General features: G+C 37.9%; 1 protein-coding gene across 6 annotated transcripts in view; it reads right to left on the bottom strand.

Annotated features, from left to right (window-relative positions):
• The window catches only part of LOC128687898 (multidrug resistance-associated protein 1), a 196,140-nt gene that overhangs the window by 80,840 nt on the left and 91,212 nt on the right, over nucleotides 1-24,088 (bottom strand). For all 6 annotated transcript variants that reach the window (XM_070083532.1, XM_070083534.1, XM_070083530.1 and 3 more), the window contains 5 exons: nucleotides 16,539-16,706; nucleotides 13,361-13,541; nucleotides 10,123-10,234; nucleotides 6,768-6,897; nucleotides 4,037-4,238 (listed from right to left, as the gene is read on the bottom strand). In XM_070083532.1, the coding sequence (XP_069939633.1) occupies nucleotides 4,037-4,238; nucleotides 6,768-6,897; nucleotides 10,123-10,234; nucleotides 13,361-13,541; nucleotides 16,539-16,706 (793 nt within the window). The remainder of the gene's footprint in view (nucleotides 1-4,036; nucleotides 4,239-6,767; nucleotides 6,898-10,122; nucleotides 10,235-13,360; nucleotides 13,542-16,538; nucleotides 16,707-24,088) is intronic.

Below are 24,088 nucleotides of genomic sequence, written 5' to 3'. Positions count from 1 at the left end.
CTACTACTACCACTAGTGAACATCGAAATGGTACCTCACTAGTATTCACCTCACTCTGAGCCTTTATATACCCTCTGTGTCCATGTATTGTTTGTAATGGCTTGATAAAGCTCCTGGAGAGCGAAACGTTGCCACAATAAATGTCACATTAGTTGCACTTGTGTCCTTTTACTTTACATATTGTCGGTAATTCTACCAACTTTATTACAATTCCTGTTTTCCATTTATAAACCTTGATCATATCCCCTTAATTCTAAGCCTTTCTAAAGTGCAGATTCAGGGCCCTCAGTCTATCCTCATAGGGAAGATTTCTGATATATAGGATCAACTTTGTCATCCTCCTTTGTATTATAAGTTTTCCAGTGCATTTATATCCATTCTGTAATATGGTGACCAAAACTGCACAGCATAATCTAAATGAGGCCTAACCAAAGATATACAGAGTTGAAGAACAACCTGATTACTGGTAACCAGAATTCCTAAATCCTATATATTCTTCCTTTCAAGGACAAAATGGAGTACATTAAACTTTACAGAAACCCTCATCTAATAAATGTTTATCCTTAACTTGGAAATCATTGTCATAAAAAAGAAACTTTTACACCATTTAAGCAAATAAAGTTTGAGATGAGAGTCATATAAAAAATTTAATTAACATAATGGGGAGCCTTTAATTGAGCTATGTGTAGAAAGAAATTTGGTGATAAGTAATACATATTTTATGAAAAAGAGGATAAATAAATATACAAGGTATGATGTAGCATGTAAGGAAAGTAGTTTGTTAGATTATGTATTGGTGGATAAAAGGTTGATGGGTAGGCTCCAGGATGTACATGTTTATAGAGGGGCAACTGATATATCGGATCATTATTTAGTTGTAGCTACAGTTAGAGTAAGAGGTAGATGGGAAAAGAGGAAGGTGGCAACAACAAGTAAGAGGGAGGTGAAAGTGTATAAACTAAGGGAGGAGGAAGTTCGGGCGAGATATAAGCGACTATTGGCAGAAAGGTGGGCTAGTGCAAAGATGAGTAGTGGGGGGGGGGGGGGGGTTGAAGAGGGTTGGAATAGTTTTGAAAATGCAGTATTAGAATGTGGGGCAGAAGTTTGTGGTTATAGGAGGGTGGGGGCAGAAGGAAAGAGGAGTGATTGGTGGAATGATGAAGTAAAGGGTGTGATAAAAGAGAAAAAGGTAGCTTACGAGAGGTTTTTACAAAGCAGAAGTGTTATAAGAAGAGCAGAGTATATGGAGAGTAAAAGAAAGGTGAAGAGAGTGGTGAGAGAGTGCAAAAGGAGAGCAGATGAAAGAGTGGGAGAGGCACTGTCAAGAAATTTTAATGAAAAAAATTTTGGAGTGAGTTAAACAAGTTAAGAAAGCCTAGGGAAAGTATGGATTTGTCAGTTAAAAACAGAGTAGGGGAGTTAGTAGATGGGGAGAGGGAGGTATTAGGTAGATGGTGAGAATATTTTGAGGAACTTTTAAATGTTGAGGAAAAAAGGGAGGCAGTAATTTCATGCACTGGCCAGGGAGGTATACCATCTTTTAGGAGTGAAGAAGAGCAGAATGTAAGTGTGGTGGAGGTACGTGAGGCATTACGTAGAATGAAAGGGGGTAAATTAGCTGGAACTGATGGGATCATGACAGAAATGTTAAAAGCAGGGGGGGATATAGTGTTGGAGTGGTTGGTACTTTTGTTTAATAAATATATGAAAGAGGGGAAGGTACTTAGGGATTGGCAGAGAGCATGTATAGTCCCTTTAAGTTTATATAAAGGGAAAGGGGACAAAAGAGATTGTAAAAATTATAGAGGAATAAGTTTACTGAGAATACCAGGAAAAGTATACGGTAGGGTTATAATTGAAAGAATTAGAGGTAAGACAGAATGTAGAATTGCGGATGAGGAAGGAGGCTTCAGAGTGGGTAGGGGATGTGTAGATCAAGTGTTTACATTGAAGCATATATGTGAACAGTATTTAGATAAAGGTAGGGAAGTTTTTATTGCATTTATAGATTTAGAAAAGGCATATGATAGAGTGGATAGAGGAGCAATGTGGCAGATGTTGCAAGTATATGGAATAGGTGGTAAGTTACTAAATGCTGTAAAGAGCTTTTATGAGGATAGTGAGGCTCAGGTTAGGGTGTGTAGAAGAGAGGGAGAATACTTCCCGGTAAAAGTAGGTCTTAGACAGGGATGTGTAATGTCACCATGGTTGTTTAATATATTTATAGATGGGGTTGTAAAAGAAGTAAATGCTAGGGTGTTCGGGAGAGGGGTGGGATTAAATTATGGGAAATCAAATTCAAAATGGGAAATGACACAGTTACTTTTTGCTGATGATACTGTGCTTATGGGAGATTCTAAAGAAAAATTGCAAAGGTTAGTGGATGAGTTTGAGAATGTGTGTAAAGGTAGAAAGTTGAAAGTGAACACAGAAAAGAGTAAGGTGATGAGGGTATCAAATGATTTAGATAAAGAAAAATTGGATATCAAATTGGGGAGGAGGAGTATGGAAGAAGTGAATGTTTTCAGATACTTGGGAGTTGACGTGTCGGCGGATGGATTTATGAAGGATGAGGTTAATCATAGAATTGATGAGGGAAAAAAGGTGAGTGGTGCGTTGAGGTATATGTGGAGTCAAAAAACGTTATCTATGGAGGCAAAGAAGGGAATGTATGAAAGTATAGTAGTACCAATACTCTTATATGGATGTGAAGCTTGGGTGGTAAATGCAGCTGCGAGGAGACGGTTGGAGGCAGTGGAGATGTCCTGTTTAAGGGCAATGTGTGGTGTAAATATTATGCAGAAAATTCGGAGTGTGGAAATTAGGAGGTGTGGAGTTAATAAAAGCATTAGTCAGAGGGCAGAAGAGGGGTTGTTGAGGTGGTTTGGTCATTTAGAGAGAATGGATCAAAGTAGAATGACATGGAAAGCATATAAATCTATAGGGGAAGGAAAGAGGGGTAGGGGTCGTCCTCGAAAGGGTTGGAAAGAGGGGGTAAAGGAAGTTTTGTGGGCGAGGGGCTTGGACTTCCAGGAAGCGTGCATGAGCGTGTTAGATAGGAGTGAATGGAGACGAATGATACTTGGGACCTGATGATCTGTTGGAGTGTGAGCAGGGTAATATTTAGTGAAGGGATTCAGGGAAACCGGTTATTTTCATATAGTCGGACTTGAGTCCTGGAAATGGGAAGTACAATGCCTGCACTTTAAAGGAGGGGTTTGGGATATTGGCAGTTTGGAGGGATATGTTGTGTATCTTTATACATATATGCTTCTAAACTGTTGTATTCTGAGCACCTCCATTGTGTCGGTATTTTATACCATTTATTTCCACTGAGCACCTCTGCAAAAGCAGTGATAATGTGTGAGTGTGGTGAAAGTGTTGAATGATGATGAAAGTATTTTCTTTTTGGGGATTTTCTTTCTTTTTTGGGTCACCCTGCCTCAGTGGGAGATGACCGACTTGTTGAGAAAAAAAAAAAAAAAAAAAATCCCCCCCCTAAAAAAAAAAAGTTGAAAGTCAGCAGCATTTACCTCTCAATATTTATTATTCATTAGCCAGTCAAATAAAACAGACCTTTTTCCAACCTTCAGCAAAAATGAAATATACAGAACAAAAATATCATAATCCATGTTCAGTGACATTTCTCCACTGATACTCTCATTTACATATCTTTACTGTCCTCAGCCTTCACAAAATATCTCAGAAAATCGCCTACAGCTAATTACATTTTTAAACTCATTTACTACTTACATTAATATGGATGGTTTATAAAACCAAAATACATTTTTTTTAGCACTTTCCAGATATTAACCAGAAAAATTAAAATAGCAAGTAGCAAAAAGGTTTCAGCTGAATAACAGCCAAATTATAAACTACACATCTTTACTGCAATTTTCAGAGCACTGCCCATTTTTCCTACAAAAATTAAAATGCTTCTAGACAATTTGTGCTAAGATGTATTCTATATTCTCTATAAATTAACTGAAGAGGAGTGTATTAGATATAGAAAAGAAATAAGGAGTACTGTACTAACCTTGTCCAATACCTAAAGCTCCATAGACCCCTAGGTACATGTCTCTTGTTTTTGGATCACTGGAGGTATCCTCAGCCCATATGGAAAGCCAAATATTTGAGCCCAAAGTACAGGCTTGAGAAATTATATGAAATAAAAGAGTCAACACGGTGGACAAAATGCCAATAGCTTTGATGTAATACCAATATACACTAAACTCAACCTGAAATTAAAAATAAAAATAGATAGTGCAAAAAGTTTTAAAATGAGACACATCTTTAAATACATATTAAGCATGACAGATGATTGCCCATACAAGGTGGTTTGACTGGACACATTTTTTACTGGAAAAAAAAGAAAAAAGAAATATAGCTAATGTACATATAAAAGGATTAAAGTATTGGGTACATTCCAGAACACTAATTCTACCCCCTTAAACCAGTTAATGATAGCTTTGTACCAGTTAAAATTTAAGATATAACCTTGTCGAAGAGCCAAATTTATCATACAGCAGGGAAAGTACAGTACTGTAGTTTCCCAAAAATTTAACTAAATCATGAAAAGGAGCCTCTTAATCTTCCAGGCACTTTCTTCTGCATTGATAACTAATTATGAATATTATGAGTAAGAGGGACAGATAAAGGAATAATTGAAAGATAAAACACATCACTTAAGGTGGAAGACTTAACTTTTTATCATACACTTCATCCACCATCAATGTTTCCTAATGGGCAAGACTCCCAGTGAAGTTGGTTATTCTAATTGCAGGGCCAGAAATGCTGCAACAAATTAATCTTGGGGCTGGACTCCCTATCACAGTTTGAATATGACTGAATATTTGTAAAGTATTTGGGTTTATGCATCAAACCTAGTGAGAATAAGATTAAACAGTACTAAATAAACTTGCTTAAACTAGGCTTAGAAAATATCACTGCCTCCTCAGGAAGATTTGAACTCTGCATACATTGCATAACTTGACAAGTGAGATAATATTAGCACAGTATAAGAAAACAACTCTCAAAGCAATGCTGCAACACTCGCTGTATTTATAATATACTGTGGGTTAAATATCATGCCTAGGCCACGAACAAATTACAGCAAGGTGATGTAACGTTGACCTACTTAACCCCTTCACTGTCAAAAATTCTGAAATTACAAGTGTTAAAATGGTAGAGAATCTTTTTCTGAAGGTAATGACACCTAAAAATATGAAATTTGATGGGAAATCTCAGATAATTACACAGGCACAAATTTAGCGATTTGGGTGTAATTTATGCATTGGCAATTTCACCCATTCTGAGTCCAATTTTAAGCCATTACTCAATTCAACCAAATTCTTAGCTATTTTATTAGCATGCCTTCCATCCTATAAATTAAGCACAAGACACTGCCCATTCAATTATCAGGACTATCCTATGAAATGCACAGAAGTACAACATTTGGCCTATTTCACAAAAAATTCCAATTTAAAAAATGTTCAAGATAAACACTAGAAATTCTAAGCACTAAAGCAACATTTCCTCTGTTCACTAATCATGCCCTCAGGGCTCTCCTATGTTACACTTACCCTCCATTTTGAATTCATCACACAAAAAGTCCATTTAACCAGCATCCTAATAACTGAATCAGACCTAGTAAAAAACCCATAAAACAGACTGGGGACTAACCTGTCCTCAGGAAAATTTTCAAAAAACTTTGAATATTTGATACGAAGATACAGCCAATAAAACCATAAAAACCATCCCATTTTAAACCAAACACAAAGTCAGAGGTTTATTCTTCTCTTCATGCACCATATGGGGCAGGATTTTTTTATACTATGCACCCTCACCGCAGACTCCTTTTCTTATGTTTAGGCCAAAATTTACCCTGCACAGCTTATCTGAGGAAGCTGAGCTCAAAACATAGATCTATGTAAGTAACTCTGGGATTAATAACATAAATCTATGTATGAGTCATAGTCATTAATGCTAAATGCTTTGATTTGATAGGGAACAAACTGACATATGGCTTAATGCTTACTGTCAAATTTTAAGGATAAAGACAGGCCTTCTTACTCAATATACAGGGAATAGAAGAATGCACTATAGGTATACTTAACAGTTTTCTCCTTTGCAAAAAGGAATCACAGATTTTTTTGCCAATTCTTGGGCACCTGCTCTAGGGTCACACATACAATTAACAAAATGTAGAAACTATTCCAGCACTTTGTTGCCCCCTGTTGACAATCAGTCATATTCCTACCCACCACTGCTGCTCTGACTACTGTTTTCTTAATGTTCTACTTGTTGCCTTAACACACACACCCAACTCTTCATTCATTCACCTCAACAAAATAAATTTCTGCATTAATTTCAACATCTACATTTAAAAATCTTAAATGCCAAAAAATCATCACAGTGTTTTACTCTCAGTGAACATGACTGCTCCATAGTAGCATGAAATGAACTTCTCAAACAAGTACACTTATAATAATAAAAGGAAAAAATGCTGTCCTAGTCAAAATTTTAAAAGATTTTTTGGCCCACTGTGAACTTTCTGAATCAAATACACAGTTATCAAAATATCAAGATTAGTCTCAATAAATGGAACCTACATGAATACAGGTGCCCCTCTGAAGACATAATATTTATGAGGCACCAGAATTCATTTTTTTTTTTAAATACTTCATAAGTCATTAAAATTTATAAAGACACTGATAAGGAATTTTCTTCTATTCATTATATACTTCACACAAGTAGTTCATATTTACCTTGCCAGTCTCAGCCTTCTCCACATCAATAATTTTATTTCCAGGCTTCTTTTCTGATATGGGATTCACAGACGACTTTCCCATCTCTGATTCACTTGTCTTTTTACTACCACGTCGATGACCATCTTTGCTGTTGTTGGGTGTATTGAAGAAATAATTATAATAAAGAAAACTTCAGTATCAATTGCAGACTTACATAATATAAGAAACAATATTTTCCTCCACATTAGGTATATTTTTTTGTACTACAGTATATGGCATGCTGTATTACATTACTAGCAATGACAGTCGTGGTCGACTAATTTTGTTTTACTCTTAATGATAGTAGTGGTTGGCTAATTTTTTTTTACTTCTAACTTACTGTTTAACTTGAGAATGCCTTATTCATCTGGCTGGTGTACTGTAACTAGGAAGAGGTTCATGCAGCTATTGGCATGTATAGCCTCCACAAATAAATTTTGCCATGAAATGCACAAAAAGAAGGTTGCCACTGATTAAGTAATAATGTTTTCACATTTCCAGCCATGTAAAGAAAATGAATTAACAATAACCATACATCTTCCATCACCCTAACTCTGATAAACATGACACAGTAGTACAGTGCTCTCTCAGTAACTCACAGACCATGCTAGGAAGAAGTGCTGTCTCACACACTCAGTGTCCCCCTTCTGTCCTGCATTATTTACTTTTTTCCACCATCTACAGCTGTCCCTCTTCATCATAATGGATTAGAATAGGCTTTGAATGAAGGCTAAGACTTGTCTCTGGAACCCCAATAAAGTTGCATGAAACCTGCCTGATGGCACTATTCCCATTAGGATGGGGTTCAGGAAGCTCTTGATTACTACCCTATGCATTGATGCTCTTCAGAAGATAGAGAGAGGTTATGTTAAACCTTACAATTACTGTTAGGAAATTGAGGAACAAATATCCTGGTGTCCTGGAAGAAGTGGCTGTTCACACTCTGACACTACCTGTCAAATAATGTGAAAATACCATACATAGAGCTGTAAGGAAATCCTTTATCAATGAGAGTATGCACAAAGGTCGCCTTGTTTTCTTGGGACCACAGATGATGATTCAACAGTTTCTTTCATCAGGAATGTCTTAAAGCAGGTTATTCATTGAAGAGGCTCTTCAATATTTAACCCCCTTGCAACAAGAAGGCCAAAATATATTTCCTGCTCAAAGGTGAGTTGATGAATATGGAGAAAAATTTACAAGCTCTTGATGAGAAACTTCTCACTCAATGCCATATTCATGGCTCCAGCACTTTAATGTAGGACAGAGCCCCCTGCCACCACAGTAATAAAGTCAAGGATTTTCTAAGACAGCATGAAATGTCTATTAAGGAGCAGCCAAGAAATATCCTGAATATCATGCTGATTAAAAATGCTTAGCAGGTGATGATATCCATATAACAAAATCTCTGGCATCCCAAAGTTTGTGTAAGTTCTGAAAAGTTTGTGAATTTATGTGCTTCTGACTTATTTCTAGAAACTAAATCACTTGTCTACTAGGAAAAATTAATAAGCAATGAAAGCAAAAAAGTTAAATTAATAAATATTTATGTTTTTGTACTTTTCAACTTCACATATTCTTGTGTTTTACTCATAATTTGTCAATTTTTTTTGTGCAGCAAAGATTTCTTTTTTTCAAAGTATCCTATATTTTATTTACAATAGACCATTTCTGGATTTTGTTTCCAGAGAATAACCTGAGAAAGCTTCTGATTGGTTTCAAACTTTCAAAACTCAAGTGTCCTTTTTGGAAGTAATTTGGGAGTGTGCCTGGTGTGTGTAAGTGCCAAATAGTCAAATTCGTTTTTATTTTTTTTACCTGTAAAATAATGTATGCTTGTCCTGAACAGCTTCAATCTTTATCCCCTTCACTGTCGGAAGCCCCAAAATTAAAAGTGCTCACAGTGTTGGCATTTAAAATAAACTTCTAAAATAGTTGATCAGATAAGCTTTTTCTGAATGTAATGACACCAAAAATATGAAATTTGATGGAAAACTTATGGAATTACACAGCCACAAAACTAGAGGTCTGAGTGCAATTTATGCATCAGTGATTTTACCCACCAAGTCCTATTTTAAGATAATTTTACCAAATTCTTTGCCATTTCACTAGTATGCCATCCATTCTACTAAATGAGCACAAGAAACTCCCATTCATCAGAATTACCCTACAATGTGCACAGAATTTGTTAATTTGACCGATTTGACAAAATTAAAAAAAATTCCAATTTAAAAACCGAGTCCAAAATAAACACTGTAGACATTCCAGGCACTAAAGCAACATTTCCTATGTTCATTAATCATATCTTCAGGCCTCTCCTATATTACACTTACCCTACATTTTGAATTCATCCAACAAAAAAATTGAAGATTTACCCTCTTTCTCAGATAATGAAATATAACCAGAAATGACTGTTCATGGTTTACAGCATCCCAATTGAATCAGACCCAGTAAAAACCCATAAAAAATATTAGGGTAGATGTAAGGGAGGCCTTACCCGTCTTCAGGAAAATCATTACAAATCAAATATTTTCGTTACCTTGGGCCTGATTTCAAGCTACTTCCACTTCTCACTATGTCCAGAACTCTATGGGCAGCCTACTGACTGAACCACCAGTTTTAAATCAGTACAGAGCAGTGGAGGAGGTAACAATACTCCATTAGTCATTCTAGCACATGTACCCAAATCAGAGATGTAGCTATAGATCCATGATCCAGGTCACAGGAACATGAACTCTCAGCCAGATATAGGGCATTTTCCAACAGAACTGCTTGACTATTCTCTACTAAACCAGGTCCTGGGGTATTTTTGTAAGGTTGTCCAAGTTGCTGAACTATAGTGTACTAAGCCAAGTTTTCTGACAATTAGGTCTTTTAATATTAACTTATGAATAAATATATATGGAGCACAACTTTTTAACTGCACACAGATTAAAAAAATTAATTGGAGGTTATGACTGTTTTCTTCATTTGCCCAGAAGACAAACATGACCTATGGATTCAAAGACTTCACTTAAGTAATACATTCTCTAACATATCCATTATAAAGAACTGGCATGTAACAAGACCTTACTTATTTATACAAGAAAAATGCTAGTACTATAGAAAGTAATAAGAAAAAATGGCATACAAGGAGCACCTGGAGGAAACTGTAGATCTTCCACTACTTCACAGCAGCAAATGAGATGGCATACATACAAGAAGACAGTGACTTTTATGTTAATACCAAAACTAAACATTGCAACTGCTTCTAGTTTGTGTTACAATGTAATATAATACTGTACTAAATAAAGATGAAGTACAGCAAGAGGTGACGGTATGTCTCAATACTAACTTGCCCCGCTCTGCATTGACTTCGGTTTCACTCTCCTTCTGTTGGCACAGTTGCTTCTCTATTATCTCTTTTCCCAGAGAACTCTCCAACTGTAGCCGAATGCCTTCCAGATCTAAGGGCAAATACCCAGTATTATATTGTTGTGAGATCAATATAACTACAATAATCTACGTTGTCATGCCTCAATATTATTACAGCACTTTCATATGACCTCTTGTGATCTAAGCATCTTGCAAATACAATTTTTTTTTTTTTCAACAAGTTGGCCGTCTCCCACCGAGGCAGGGTGACCCAAAAAGAAAGAAAATCCCCAAAAAGAAAATACTTTCATCATCATTCAACACTTTCACCTCACTCACACATAATCACTGTTTTTGCAGAGGTGCTCAGAACACAACAGTTTAGAAGCATACACGTATAAAGATACACAACATATCCATCCAAACTGCTAATATCCCAAAACCCCTCCTTTAGAGTGCAGGCACTGTACTTCCCATTTCCAGGACTCAAGTCCGGCTATATAAAAATAACTGGTTTCCCTGAATCCCTTCACTAAATATTACCATGCTCACACTCCAACAGATCGTCAGGTCCCAAATACCATTCATCTCCATTCACTCCTATCAAACACGCTCATGCACGCCTGCTGGAAGTCCAAGCCCCTCGCCCAAAAAACCTCCCTTACCCCTTCCTTCCAACCTTTTCGAGGACAACCCCTACCCCGCCTTCCTTCTCCTACAGATTTAAATGCTCTCCATGTCATTCTACTTTGATCCGTTCTCTCTAAATGACCAAACCACATCAACAACCCCTCTTCAGCCCTCTGACTAATACTTTTATTAACTCAACACCTTCTCCTAATTTCCACACTCCGAATTTTCTGCATAATATTTGCACCACACATTGCCCTTAGACAGGACATCTCCACTGCCTCCAACCGCCTCCTCGCTGCTGCATTCACAACTCAAGCTTCACACCCATATAAGAGTGTTGGTACTACTATACTTTCATACATTCCCTTCTTTGCCTCCATAGATAACGTTTTTTGACTCCACATATACCTCAACACACCACTCACCTTTTTTCCTTCATTAATAATATGATTAACCTCATCCTTCATAAATCCATCGGCCGACACGTCAACTCCCAAGTATCTTAAAACATTCACTTCTTCCATACTCCTCCTCCCCAATTTGATATCCAATTTTTCTTTACCTAAATCATTTGATACCCTCATCACTTTACTCTTTTCTATGTTCACTTTCAACTTTCTAACTTTACACACACTCCCAAACTCATCCACTAACCTTTGCAATTTTTCTTTAGAATCTCCCATAAGCACAGTATCATCAGCAAAAAGTAACTGTGTCAATTCCCATTTTGTATTTGATTCCCCATAATTTAATCCCACCCCTCTCTCGAACACCCTAGCATTTACTTCTTTTACAACCCCACCTATAAATATATTAAACAACCATGGTGACATTACACATCCCTGTCTAAGACCTACTTTTACCAGGAAGTAGTCTCCCTCTCTTCTACACACCCTAACCTGAGCCTCACTATCCTCATAAAAACTCTTTACAGCATTTAGTAACTTACCACCTATTCCATATACTTGCAACATCTGCCACATTGCTCCCCTATCCACTATCATATGCCTTTTCTAAATCCATAAATGCAATAAAAACTTCCCTACCTTTATCTAAATACTGTTCACATATATGCTTCAATGTAAACACTTGATCTACACATCCCCTACCCACTCTGAAACCTCCTTGCTCATCCGCAATCCTACATTCTGTCTTGCCTCTAATTCTTTCAATAATAACCCTACCGTACACTTTTCCTGGTATACTCAATAAACTTATTCCTCTATAATTTTTACAATCTCTTTTGTCCCCTTTCCCTTTATATAAAAGGACTATACATGCTCTCCGCCAATCCCTAGGTACCTTCCCCTCTTTCATACATTTATTAAACAAAAGTACCAACCACTCCAACACTATCTTCCCCTGCTTTTAACATTTCTGTCATGATCCCATTAGTTCCAGCTGTTTTACCCCCTTTCATTCTACGTAATGCCTCACGTACCTCCCCCACACTTACATTCTGCTCTTCTTCACTCCTAAAAGATGGTATACCTCCCTGGCCAGTGCATGAAATTACTGCCTCCCTTTCTTCCTCAACATTTAAAAGTTCCTCAAAATATTCTTGCCATCTACCTAATACCTCCCTCTCCCCATCTACTAACTCCCCTACTCTGTTTTTAACTGACAAATCCATATGTTCCCTAGGCTTTCTTAACTTGTTTAACTCACTCCAAATTTTTTTTTTTTATTTTCATTAAAATTTCTTGACAGTGCCTCTCCCACTCTATCATCTGCTCTCCTTTTGCACTCTCTCACCACTCTCTTCACCTTTCTTTTACTCTCCATATACTCTGCTCTTCTTATAACACTTCTGCTTTGTAAAAACCTCTCATAAGCTAACTTTTTCTCTTTTATCACACCCTTTACTTCATCATTCCACCAATCACTCCTCTTTCCTCCTGTCCCCACCCTCCTATAACCACAAACTTCTGCCCCACATTCTAATACTGCAATTTTAAAACTCATCCAACCCTCTGTGTAAGAGCAAATATGAGATGTACAACGACTGCTACAGCAGCTGTATATATACAATGCTGAAGGATATACAACTTATATTCTGGGGAAAGGAATCAGGTTTGATCCATGGTAAGGAAGGGTAGCTTCAATTCATTGGATCAAGAGCCTTTCATCAATATTAATATTGAAGGATGGGACAAAGTGGAAAGGTACTTCTCTAGGATGAACATTGTTGCTGACTAGAATTCAGAGGCCAGACTGAACCCTGGCTCGTGATCAAACATGGAAGACAATAACAAAAGAAAATGGAAGGCAGAATAGGGTAAACAAAGTGATTATGAACATTCTATATACTGATAATTAGAGAGATTTATAGTGGTTGCATTGTAAATGATGGGTAAAGATGTTGCAGTTCTGAGAGCCATCTGAACTGGAATGTCATCACACTTCTGGCAAGACAGTAGTTAAATGATGGTAGTGAATATCATTCAACTTTAGGTTACCCTGTCTCGGAGGGAGATGGCCAGAGTGTTAAAAATTATGGAGCTATTGTTTCCAGTCGTTCATGGAAACAAACACAGAAAGGCAACTTTAAGCTAATCATGAGAATGAGAATAAGGTAAACCTACCTTCCAAGGCTTCATCTTCTGATGCCTCTGATAAATACTGAAGGAGGAACTCTTGGAATTTTCCTTTTCTTTCCAGTAACTCTTTGTAGGTTCCTTCTTCAGTGATACTTCCATTATTTAAGACAATTATCTTATCCACCTGAGGCAGATATGTCAACCCATGGGTCACTAACACACGAGTCTGTCAACATGCATTTTGTTAAAAATTATGACTGAAGCTTCACACAGTGTATAGCTGTTTAACATATTCATTGATAGGTTGTAAAAACAGATGAATGCTAGAGTGTTGAAGAGGGGTGCAGGATTAAAAGATGCTGAATCTGATAAAAAGTGGGAGTTATTATAGTTGCTTTTGCAATTCTTTTGGGCAATTCTAAACACAAGTTACAAAGGTTAGTGAATGAATTTTGAAGGATATGTAAAGGAAGGAAATTAATAGTGACTGTAGACGAGAGCAAGGCAATGAGGGTAACAAAATGTCTAGGCAATGACAGATAGAATATCAAATATTCATGAAGTACTGAGTACAGAAACAACAGAAGTAGATGGACCCCTCATTTAAATTTGCACCACCCAAGGAGAATACTGGCAAAAAATTAGGGACTCATAAAAAATAAAGGAAAAAACACTACCAAGTCTTCAGGGAAAGTGAAAAAACTAACACCTAATGTGATGATAATAGTTGTAGTGGAATGTCATGAACCTAGAATAGTTTACTGAAAATACAAACTAAGGGAATCAGGAAATACATCCTTTGCTATGCACCTATCTCATTATGACTTCACTTGTGGAAATTTGGAAACACCCCCAAACCATGTACTACATGGCCAAGTACTTGTCCAACATTGGTCAACCTATTATTATTGCAACAGAAGTTGACCTAGAGCTCAAAAAAAATTCAAGATCATATTTCTAATATGCCAGGAGTGAATTCAGATAAGGGTTATCTATCCATTTGCTGCATGAGCCTTTTTTGGGGGGAAGATCTTTGAAAAGTAAAGAGTATATGTACAAAATCTTATTACAATGCTTGCCAAACATGTTAAAAATTTTTAAATGTTACAATACAGAATTGTTACTCTATGCCTCTGAATGGGTCCAATATTTCTTGATGTGCACAGCCCTATTTATTTTATCATCTAATGTTTTTCCTTTTAAAGACGTACCACCAATCTTAAACATGTGCATACCAGACAGTGAGCGTGTGATGTATGTGTAATTTGAATAGAAGTCCATATTACTCAGTAGGAATTAACCCTTTCAGGGTCCACGGCCCAAATCTGGAGTCACGCACCAGTGTCCAAGAATTTTAAAAAAAAAAATTTGTTATTTTTTCTTATGAAATCGTAGAGAATCTTTTTGTGAAGGTAATAAAACAAAAAGTACGAAATTTGGTGGAAAATTGACGAAATTATGCTCTCGCGAATTTTGATGTGTCAGCGATATTTACGAATCGGCGATTTTGCCGACTTTGACTCCCATTTTAGGCCAATTACATTATTCCAATCAACTAAATTCTTAGCTATTTCACTAGTATTACTTCTATTCTATCGACTGAGCACAAGAAATCGCCAAGTCAACTGTTTCAACTACAAAATAAAGTGATCGGAAATTGTTAATTTGGCCAATTTAACACAAAGTTCAAAATATTCCAATTTCAAAATAGGGTCCAGAATGAACAATGTAGGCATTCCTGGCACTAAACTAACATTTCCTCTGTTCATTAGTTATGTTTTGAGGCTTTACAAATAAATTCCATTTTGATTTTTTATTCACATAATGAATTTTTATTCACACCAAAAAATAGAAGATTTACTGTTATGCAATACTGTAATAATTGTATAAATATCATCACCATATTTGTGAATGTATATTAGACCCACCAGCTGACGTGTATTAGACGTGTGAGGTCGTTTGTATACTCTTGAATATCGGCAAAAATTTAACATTTCTGCTACTTTGAGCTCAGTTTCAAGCCATTTCCAGTGCTAAAACCAATCAAAATCATCTCTATTTCTGTAATATGTCTTCCATTCTATCAAATGAGACCAAGAAATCGCAAATACAACTATAAAAAACATACGAAAAAACACTGCAAAGTTGCTGTTTTAATCGAAAAATCATGATTTCATTTTTTTTCTCTCATTATACACAGTGTGCTGCAGGATTTGTTTTATGTGGTGCACACATACCACATAGATGTATTCTCTCATATCTAGGCCTAAATGTACCACTCACAGTTTATCAGAGTTGAGCTGAGCTCATGGCGTAGATCTACGGTTTGGACCCTGAACGTAAAGCTGTAGATCTACGGGACGGACCCTGAAAGGGTTAACATTGACAATTTTTTTTTTTTTTTTTTTTTTTTTTGCGTTTTTCACAGTACTTGAACTAAAGTCCGAGGCACAAATAGATTTGGCAGTTTAAGAAAGTGGTGAATTATTGGATGAGAAAGGTAGAAGTATGGAGATATGAGCTGCATACTTTGAGTTGTGAAATGTGGATTTTGAAAGAGGTAGAGATTTCCTGCATGGGACAAAGAGGAATAAGATTTATGAGAAGGGAAGAGTCATAGGTACATTTGGAGGAATCAGGTAAGGAAGAGTCCAGGCTTGAAATGTTGATGTGGTATGGATATATGGTGAAGGGTAAGAGGGAGTGGTAAGTGTGTACAGAAGATGGGGGGAAGGGTTGATGGTGATGCTGTTAAACTCATACTAACACAACCCTGACTTCAGCTCCAGCAAAAAAAAGGGAACATCTCTGTTATCATGAGCACACATGTGAATTTGTACAAAATTATATTTATAATAAATGCAAGAGAAGAGAATAATATTTAGTGGAGTTAGGAGGGACTCATGAGCCACATGCCTCTCATTAATACAAAGAGGTAAGCCACTACCCTCACCATCAGCCTCCTTCCAAGTTGTTACTATATTAAATCCATTTATTTGGTAAATGACTGAAATGGATTTGGTTCATTTCTACTATATTTGCAAAATTTAGCCAAGAAATATGGAATTTCATAATAGCTTGAGGGCAGTACCTAGTTGTGTCATGTAATTATTTGAAACTAAAATTTTTAATAATTTTTTCATGATTTGTAGGTCAATTTCGAACATTTAGACAGTATTAAAAATGTCTTGAAGAAACAGTAATGAGTCTACAGTAAACAAACCTTTTTCTTCAAGAGGCCTGTAGGTCCAATCACTTGTTCAAATATGTGCTTGCCCACATGAGAGTCCACAGCACTGAGAGGGTCATCAAGGAGGTAGATGTCAGCATCGGCATATACAGCACGAGCAAGACTGACTCGCTGCTTCTGCCCACCACTCAGGTTGATGCCCTAAACAAAAAAAAAAAAAAAAAATATAAGTACTTCAATTGTTTACATTCTCTTGCACACACCTGGCTCCTTTGCCGACTCAAACCACAGGCTTTGCACCCTGTTTAGCTACCTGTCTCTGTTCGACATGGCTCTCAACACTGAGAACATTAATCCTTTAGATAACAAAAAAAGGCGCAATACAGCAATTGGAACAATACACAAATAACCCACACATAGGATAGAGGAGCTTACGACGACGATTCAGTCTGACTTGGACCATTTACAAAGTCACACTAACAAAAAGGAGAAAAGGAGGGAGTACGTATATACAGTAGGACCCCATTTATACGGGAGGTTAGGTTCCAGGCTACTGCCGGAAAGCAGAATGCCTTTTTTTTCACTTATAAATGCATATAAATGCCAGATAACAAGTTTACGCTAACATACATTAACTTAGCAATAGAACTAGGCATTAAAAAACAATAAAAAGTAAAATACACACACAGTACACTCATTATTTACTTCAAAATATTTGTAGTCTTAATGTATGGCAAAATGTGAGTAGTATTTATTGTAAGAAGTCAGGTGTGGTAGCCCTCCTGGCCACCCCACCTACACATAATATACTATGATGCTTAACCCGTAAACGGTACAAGCAGATCTACGTTCACATGTGTAGTGCTACAAAAGTAGATCTACGTTTTTTTTACATATTTTCAAATGTAACAAAAAAAAAAGTAGATCAAAGTTTTTTACACATTTTCAAATGTAAAAAAACAAAAAGATCTACTTTTTTTACATACTTTCAAGTGTTGAAAAAACGTATATATACGTTTGGCCGTTTACGGGTTAAAGTGCCCTAGAGTGATAAAATGCATATACAGTACACTCATTACTTACCTTAAAATATTTGTAGTTTAGTGAGTGCAAAATGTAAGCCTGTAATTGTTTTACATGATGGTAGGATTGCTGGTGTCCATTTTTCTGTCTCAAACATGCAAGGTTTCAGGTATGTCTTGCTACTTCTACTCACACTTAGGTCACACTACACATACATGTACAAGCATATACTATATATATACACCACTCTGGGTTTTCTCCTGTTTTCTTTCTAGTTCTTGTTCTTGTTTATTTCCTCTTATCTCCATGGGGAAGTGGAACAGAATTCTTCCTCTGTAAGCCATGCGTGTTGTAAGAGGCGACTAAAATGCCAGGAGCAAGGGGCTAGTAACCCCTTCTGTATATACTACTAAATGTAAAAGGAGAAACTTTAGTTTTTCCTTTTGGGCCACCCCGCCTCGGTGGGATACGGCCAGTGTGTTGAAAGAAGAAAGAAAGATTTGTAGTCTTAATGGTCTTAATGTAGGATGAAAAGTATTTATTTGTATAAAGTCAGGTGTGGCATGCAGGGTAGCTTGCCTGGCTACCCCACCCATGCAGAGCACTATGTAAACAAATGGACGAAGCATCTGGTTATGGTTCATACACGTTCATACAAACACCTTACATTGTGTACAAGTTGCCTCCACAGTGGTACAGTAGAATACATAAAGACCAACACTTCCATTCTCATGTAACATCAAATTTAGAAGGAATGATGCTCTGACAAGTTAGTACAAAATTAATAAACAGCAACACTCCCATTCTCATGCAACACACCATTTTTAGAGTGAATGATGATTTTTTTTTTTTTTCAACAAGTTGGCCGTCTCCCACCGAGGCAGGGTGACCCAAAAAAGAAAGAAAATCCCCAAGAAGAAAATACTTTCATCATCATTCAACACTTTCACCACACTCGCACATTATCACTGTTTTTGCAGAGGTACTCAGAATACAACAGGTTAGAAGCATACACATATAAAGATACACAGCATATCCCTCCAAACTGCCAATATCCCAAACCCCTCCTTTAAAGTGCAAGCATTGTACTTTCCATTTCCAGGACTAAAGTCAGATTATATGAAAATAACCAGTTTCCCTGAATCCCTTCACTAAATATTACCCTGCTCACACTCCAACAGATCGTCAGGTCCCAAGTACCATTCGTCTCCATTCACTCCTATCTAACATGCTCACGCACGCTTACTGGAAGTCCAAGCCCCTTGCCCACAAAACCTCCTTTACCCCCTCTCTCCAACCCTTTCAAGGACGACCCCTACCCCTCCTTCCTTCCCCTATAGATTTATATGCTTTCTATGTCATTCTACTTTGATCCATTCTCTCTAAATGACCAAACCACCTCAACAACCCCTCTTCTGCCCTCTGACTAATACTTTTATTAACTCCACACCTTTTCCTAATTTCCACACTCCGAATTTTCTGCATAATATTTACACCACACATTGCCCTTAAACAGGACATCTCCACTGTCTCCAACCATCTCCTCGCTGCTGCATTTACCACCCAAGCTTCACACCCATATAAGAGTGTTGGTACTACTATACTTTCATACATTCCCTTCTTTGCCTCCATAGATAACGTTTTTTGACTCCACATATACCTCAATGCACCACTCACCTTTTTTCCCTCATCAATTCTATGATTAACCTCATCCTTCATAAATCCATCCGCCGACACGTCAACTCCCAAGTATCTGAAAACATTCACTTCTTCCATACTCCTCCTCCCCAATTTGATATCCAATTTTTCTTTATCTAAATCATTTGACGCACTCTACACACCCTAACCTGAGCCTCACTATCCTCATAAAAACTCTTTACAGCATTTAATAACTTACCACCTATTCCATATACTTGCAACATCTGCCACATTGCTCCTCTATCCACTATCATATGCCTTTTCTAAATCCATAAATGCAATAAAAACTTCCCTACCTTTATCTAAATGCTGTTCACATATATGCTTCAATGTAAACACTTGATCTACACATCCCCTACCCACTCTGAAACCTCCTTGCTCATCCGCAATCCTACATTCTGTCTTACCTCTAATTCTTTCAATTATAACCCTACCGTACACTTTTCCTGGTATACTCAGTAAACTTATTCCTCTATAATTTTTACAGTCTCTTTTGTCCCCTTTCCCTTTATATAAAGGGACTATACATGCTCTCCGCCAATCCCTAGGTACCTTCCCCTCTTTCATACATTTATTAAACAAAAGTACCAACCACTCCAACACTATATCCCCCCCTGCTTTTAACATTTCTGTCATGATCTTATCAGTTCCAGCTGCTTTACCCCCTTTCATTTTACGTAATGCCTCACGTACCTCCCCCACACTTACATTCTGCTCTTCTTCACTCCTAAAAGATGGTATACCTCCCTGACCAGTGCATGAAATTACTGCCTCTCTTTCTTCCTTAACATTTAAAAGTTCCTCAAAATATTCTCGCCATCTACCTAATACCTCCATCTCCCCATCTACTAAGTCCCCTACTCTGTTTTTAACTGACAAATCCATACTTTCCCTAGGCTTTCTTAACTTGTTTAACTCGCTCCAAAATTTTTTCTTATTTTCATTAAAATTTCTTGACAGTGCCTCTCCCACTCTATCATCTGCTCTCCTTTTGCACTCTCTCACCACTCTCTTTATCTGTCTTTTACTCTCCATATACTCTGCTCTTCTTATAACACTTCTGCTTTGTAAAAACCTCTCATCAGCTACCTTTTTTCTCTTTTATCACACCCTTTACTTCATCATTCCACCAATCACTCCTCTTTCCTCCTGCCCCCACCCTCCTATAACCAGAAACTTCTGCCCCACATTCTAATACTGCATTTTTAAAACTATTCCAACCCTCTTCAACCCCCCCACTACTCATCTTTGCACTAGCCCACCTTTCTGCCAATAGTCACTTATATCTCACCCGATACTTGACGTGCTGTTGGAGTGTGAGCAAAGTAACATTTATGAAGGGATTCAGGGAAACCGGCAGGCCGGACTTGAGTCCTGGAGATGGGAAGTACAGTGCCTGCACTCTGAAGGAGGGGTGTTAATGTTGCAGTTTAAAAACTGTAGTGTAAAGCACCCTTCTGGCAAGACAGTGATGGAGTGAATGATGGTGAAAGTTTTTCTTTTTCGGGCCACCCTGCCTTGGTGGGAATCGGCCGGTGTGATAATAAAAAAAATATAATAATAATAAATCTCACCCGAACTTCCTCCTCCCTTAGTTTATACACTTTCATCTCCCTCTTACTTGTTGTTGCCACCTTCCTCTTTTCCCATCTACCTCTTACTCTAACTGTAGCTACAACTAAATAATGATCCGATATATCAGTTGCCCCTCTATAAACATGTACATCCTGGAGCCTACCCATCAACCTTTTATCCACCAATACATAATCTAACAAACTACTTTCATTACGTGCTACATCATACCTTGTATATTTATTTATCCTCTTTTTCATAAAATATGTATTACTTATTACCAAATTTCTTTCTACACATAGCTCAATTAAAGGCTCCCATTTACATTTACCCCTGGCACCCCAAATTTACCTACTACTCCCTCCATAACATTTTTACCCACTTTAGCATTGAAATCCCCAACCACCATTACTCTCACACTTGATTCAAAACTCCCCATGCATTCACTCAACATTTCCCAGAATCTCTCTCTCTCCTCTACACTTCTCTTTTCTCCAGGTGCATACACGCTTACTGTAACCCACTTTTCACATCCAATCTTTATTTTACTCCACATAATCCTTGAATTAATACATTTATAGTCCCTCTTTTCCTGCCATAGCTTATCCTTCAACATTATTGCTACTCCTTCTTTAGCTCTAACTATTTGAAACCCCTGACCTAATCCCATTTATTCCTCTCCACTGAAACTCTCCCACCCCCTTCAGCTTTGTTTCATTTAAAGCCAGGACATCCAGCTTCTTCTCATTCATAACATCCACAATCATCTCTTTCTTATCATCTGCACAACATCCACGCACATTCAGACTTCCCACTTTGACAATTTTCTTCTTCTTATTCTTTTTAGTAATCTTTACAGGAAAAGGGGTTACTAGCCCATTGTTCCCAGCATTTTAGTTGACTTTTACAATACGCATGGCTTACGGAGGAAAGATTCTTATTCCACTTCCCCATGGATATAAAAGGAAAAGTAATAAGACCAAGAACTATTAAGATAAAATCAAAGAAAACTCAGATGAGTGTGTATAAATGAATGTGTACATGTATGTGTAGTGTGACCTAAGTGTAAGTAGAAGTAGCAAGACATACTTGTAATCTTGCATATTTATGAGACAGACAAAAGACATCAGCAATCCTACCATCATGTAAAACAATCACAGGCTTTTGTTTTACACTCACTTGGCAGGACGGTAGTACTTCCCTGGGTGGTTGCTGTCTACCAATTCACCTACCTCGGCAGTACCCTTTCCAGAAACGTTGTCATCGATGATGAGGTGAATGCCAGACTTGCCAAAGCCAGTGCCACCTTCGGCAGGCTCCACAAGAATGTATGGAACTGAAGAGGCATCACCACAAGCACCAAGATCAAGGTGTACAGAGCCATAGTCCTCACCACACTTCTCTATGGCTGCAAAACCTGGACTGTCTACAAACGTCACGCCAGAAAGTTGAACCACTTTCACACCACACGGCTCAGAAAAATTCTTGGCATCAAATGGCAAGATAAGATCCCAGACACAGAAGTGCTGACTACAGCTGGCCTGCCTAGCATCTACACCACCCTAATGCAGACACAACTTCGCTGGGCAGGCCACGTTACTCGCATGCCAGACCACCGGCTGCCAAAGAAACTCTTGTTTGGCGAACTGCAGCATGGAAAGCGCTCTCAAGGAGGCCAAAAGAAGCGCTATAAGGACACCCTTAAGACTGCTCTGAAAGCTTTCAACATCAACCACACCATGTGGGAGCTGATAGCTCAGGGCAGGAATGACTGGCGTGCCGTTGTCCAGAAAGGGGCAACATCCTGCGAGGCAAGCAGAATCTCACTAGCTGAGCAGTGCAGGCAGGCGAGGAAGACCAGAGCCATCAGACCCCTCGATGCCGCCACCCTTCCCTGTCCACACTGCCAGAGAACGTTTCGAGCACGGATTGGCCTGACAAGTCATCTGCGTACCCACCAACTTCGACCCCAGGATGACTAGATGGTCCTCATTGAATCGACGGACAAACAACAACAACAAGAACAATATAATCATAATAAAAAAGAAGCACTAAACCAACAAGGGATGTGAATACCTATAGATAAAGTGAAGGCACATAAAAGTAATATTTTTCTAGTTAAGTAACTGATGTTTGACTGGAGAAAATGTAATTCTTCCGACACTCCTACAAACTACTTCGTAAATAAATCTCATATTTGTGTTAATTTTTATACTGTGGGTGTATGTATCATGTTTATATGTTATGTAGCATCTTTATTACATAATTTAAAAAAAAATATCATAGATGGATTAACGGAAATGTCTACATTACACAATATATGACATTTAATGCGCTCGAGATTATTATATGGCATCGAGTAGAGATTCTTAGTGATTTTAATGTGTACCTGCATGCCAGCACAGTGTGTAAGTATATTTAGGTACAGGTACACATAAGTATATAATTATCAGAGTATTTTTATTTATTATTATCACACTGGCCGATTCCCACCACGGCAGGGTGGCCCGAAAAAGAAAAACTTTCACCATCATTCACTCCATCACTGTCTTGCCAGAAGGGTGCTTCACACTACAGTTTAAACTGCAACATTAACACCCCTCCTTCAGAGTGTAGACACTGTACTTCCCATCTCCAGGACTCAAGTCCGGCCTGCCGGTTTCCCTGAACCCCTTCATAAATGTTACTTTGCTCACACTCCAACAGCACGTCAAGTATTAAAAACCATTTGTCTCCATTCACTCCTATCAAACACGCTCACGCATGCCTGCTGGAAGTCCAAGCCCCTCACACACAAAACCTCCTTTATCCCCTCCCTCCAACCTTTCCTAGGCCGACCCCTACCCCGCCTTCCTCCCACTACAGACTGATACACTCTTGAAGTCACTCTGTTTCGCTCCATTTTCTCTACATGTCCGAACCACCTCAACAACCCTTCCTCAGCCCTCTGGACAACAGTTTTGGTAATCCCGCACCTCCTCCTAACTTCCAAACTACAAATTCTCTGCATTATATTCACACCACACATTGCCCTCAGACATGACATCTCCACTGCCTCCAGCCTTCTCCTCGCTGCAACATTCATCACTCATGCTTCACACCCATACAAGAGCGTTGGTAAAACTATACTCTCATACATTCCCCTCTTTGCCTCCAAGGACAAAGTTCTTTGTCTCCACAGACTCCTAAGTGCACCACTCACCCTTTTCCCCTCATCAATTCTATGATTCACCTCGTCTTTCATAGACCCATCCGCTGACACGTCCACTCCCAAATATCTGAATACATTC

The sequence above is a fragment of the Cherax quadricarinatus genome, chromosome 10, assembly GCF_038502225.1.
Source record: "Cherax quadricarinatus isolate ZL_2023a chromosome 10, ASM3850222v1, whole genome shotgun sequence".
Lineage (NCBI taxonomy): Eukaryota > Metazoa > Arthropoda > Malacostraca > Decapoda > Parastacidae > Cherax > Cherax quadricarinatus.
Note: the sequence above shows the minus strand (reverse complement) of the source record. Positions and strands in the feature narration are given on the sequence as shown.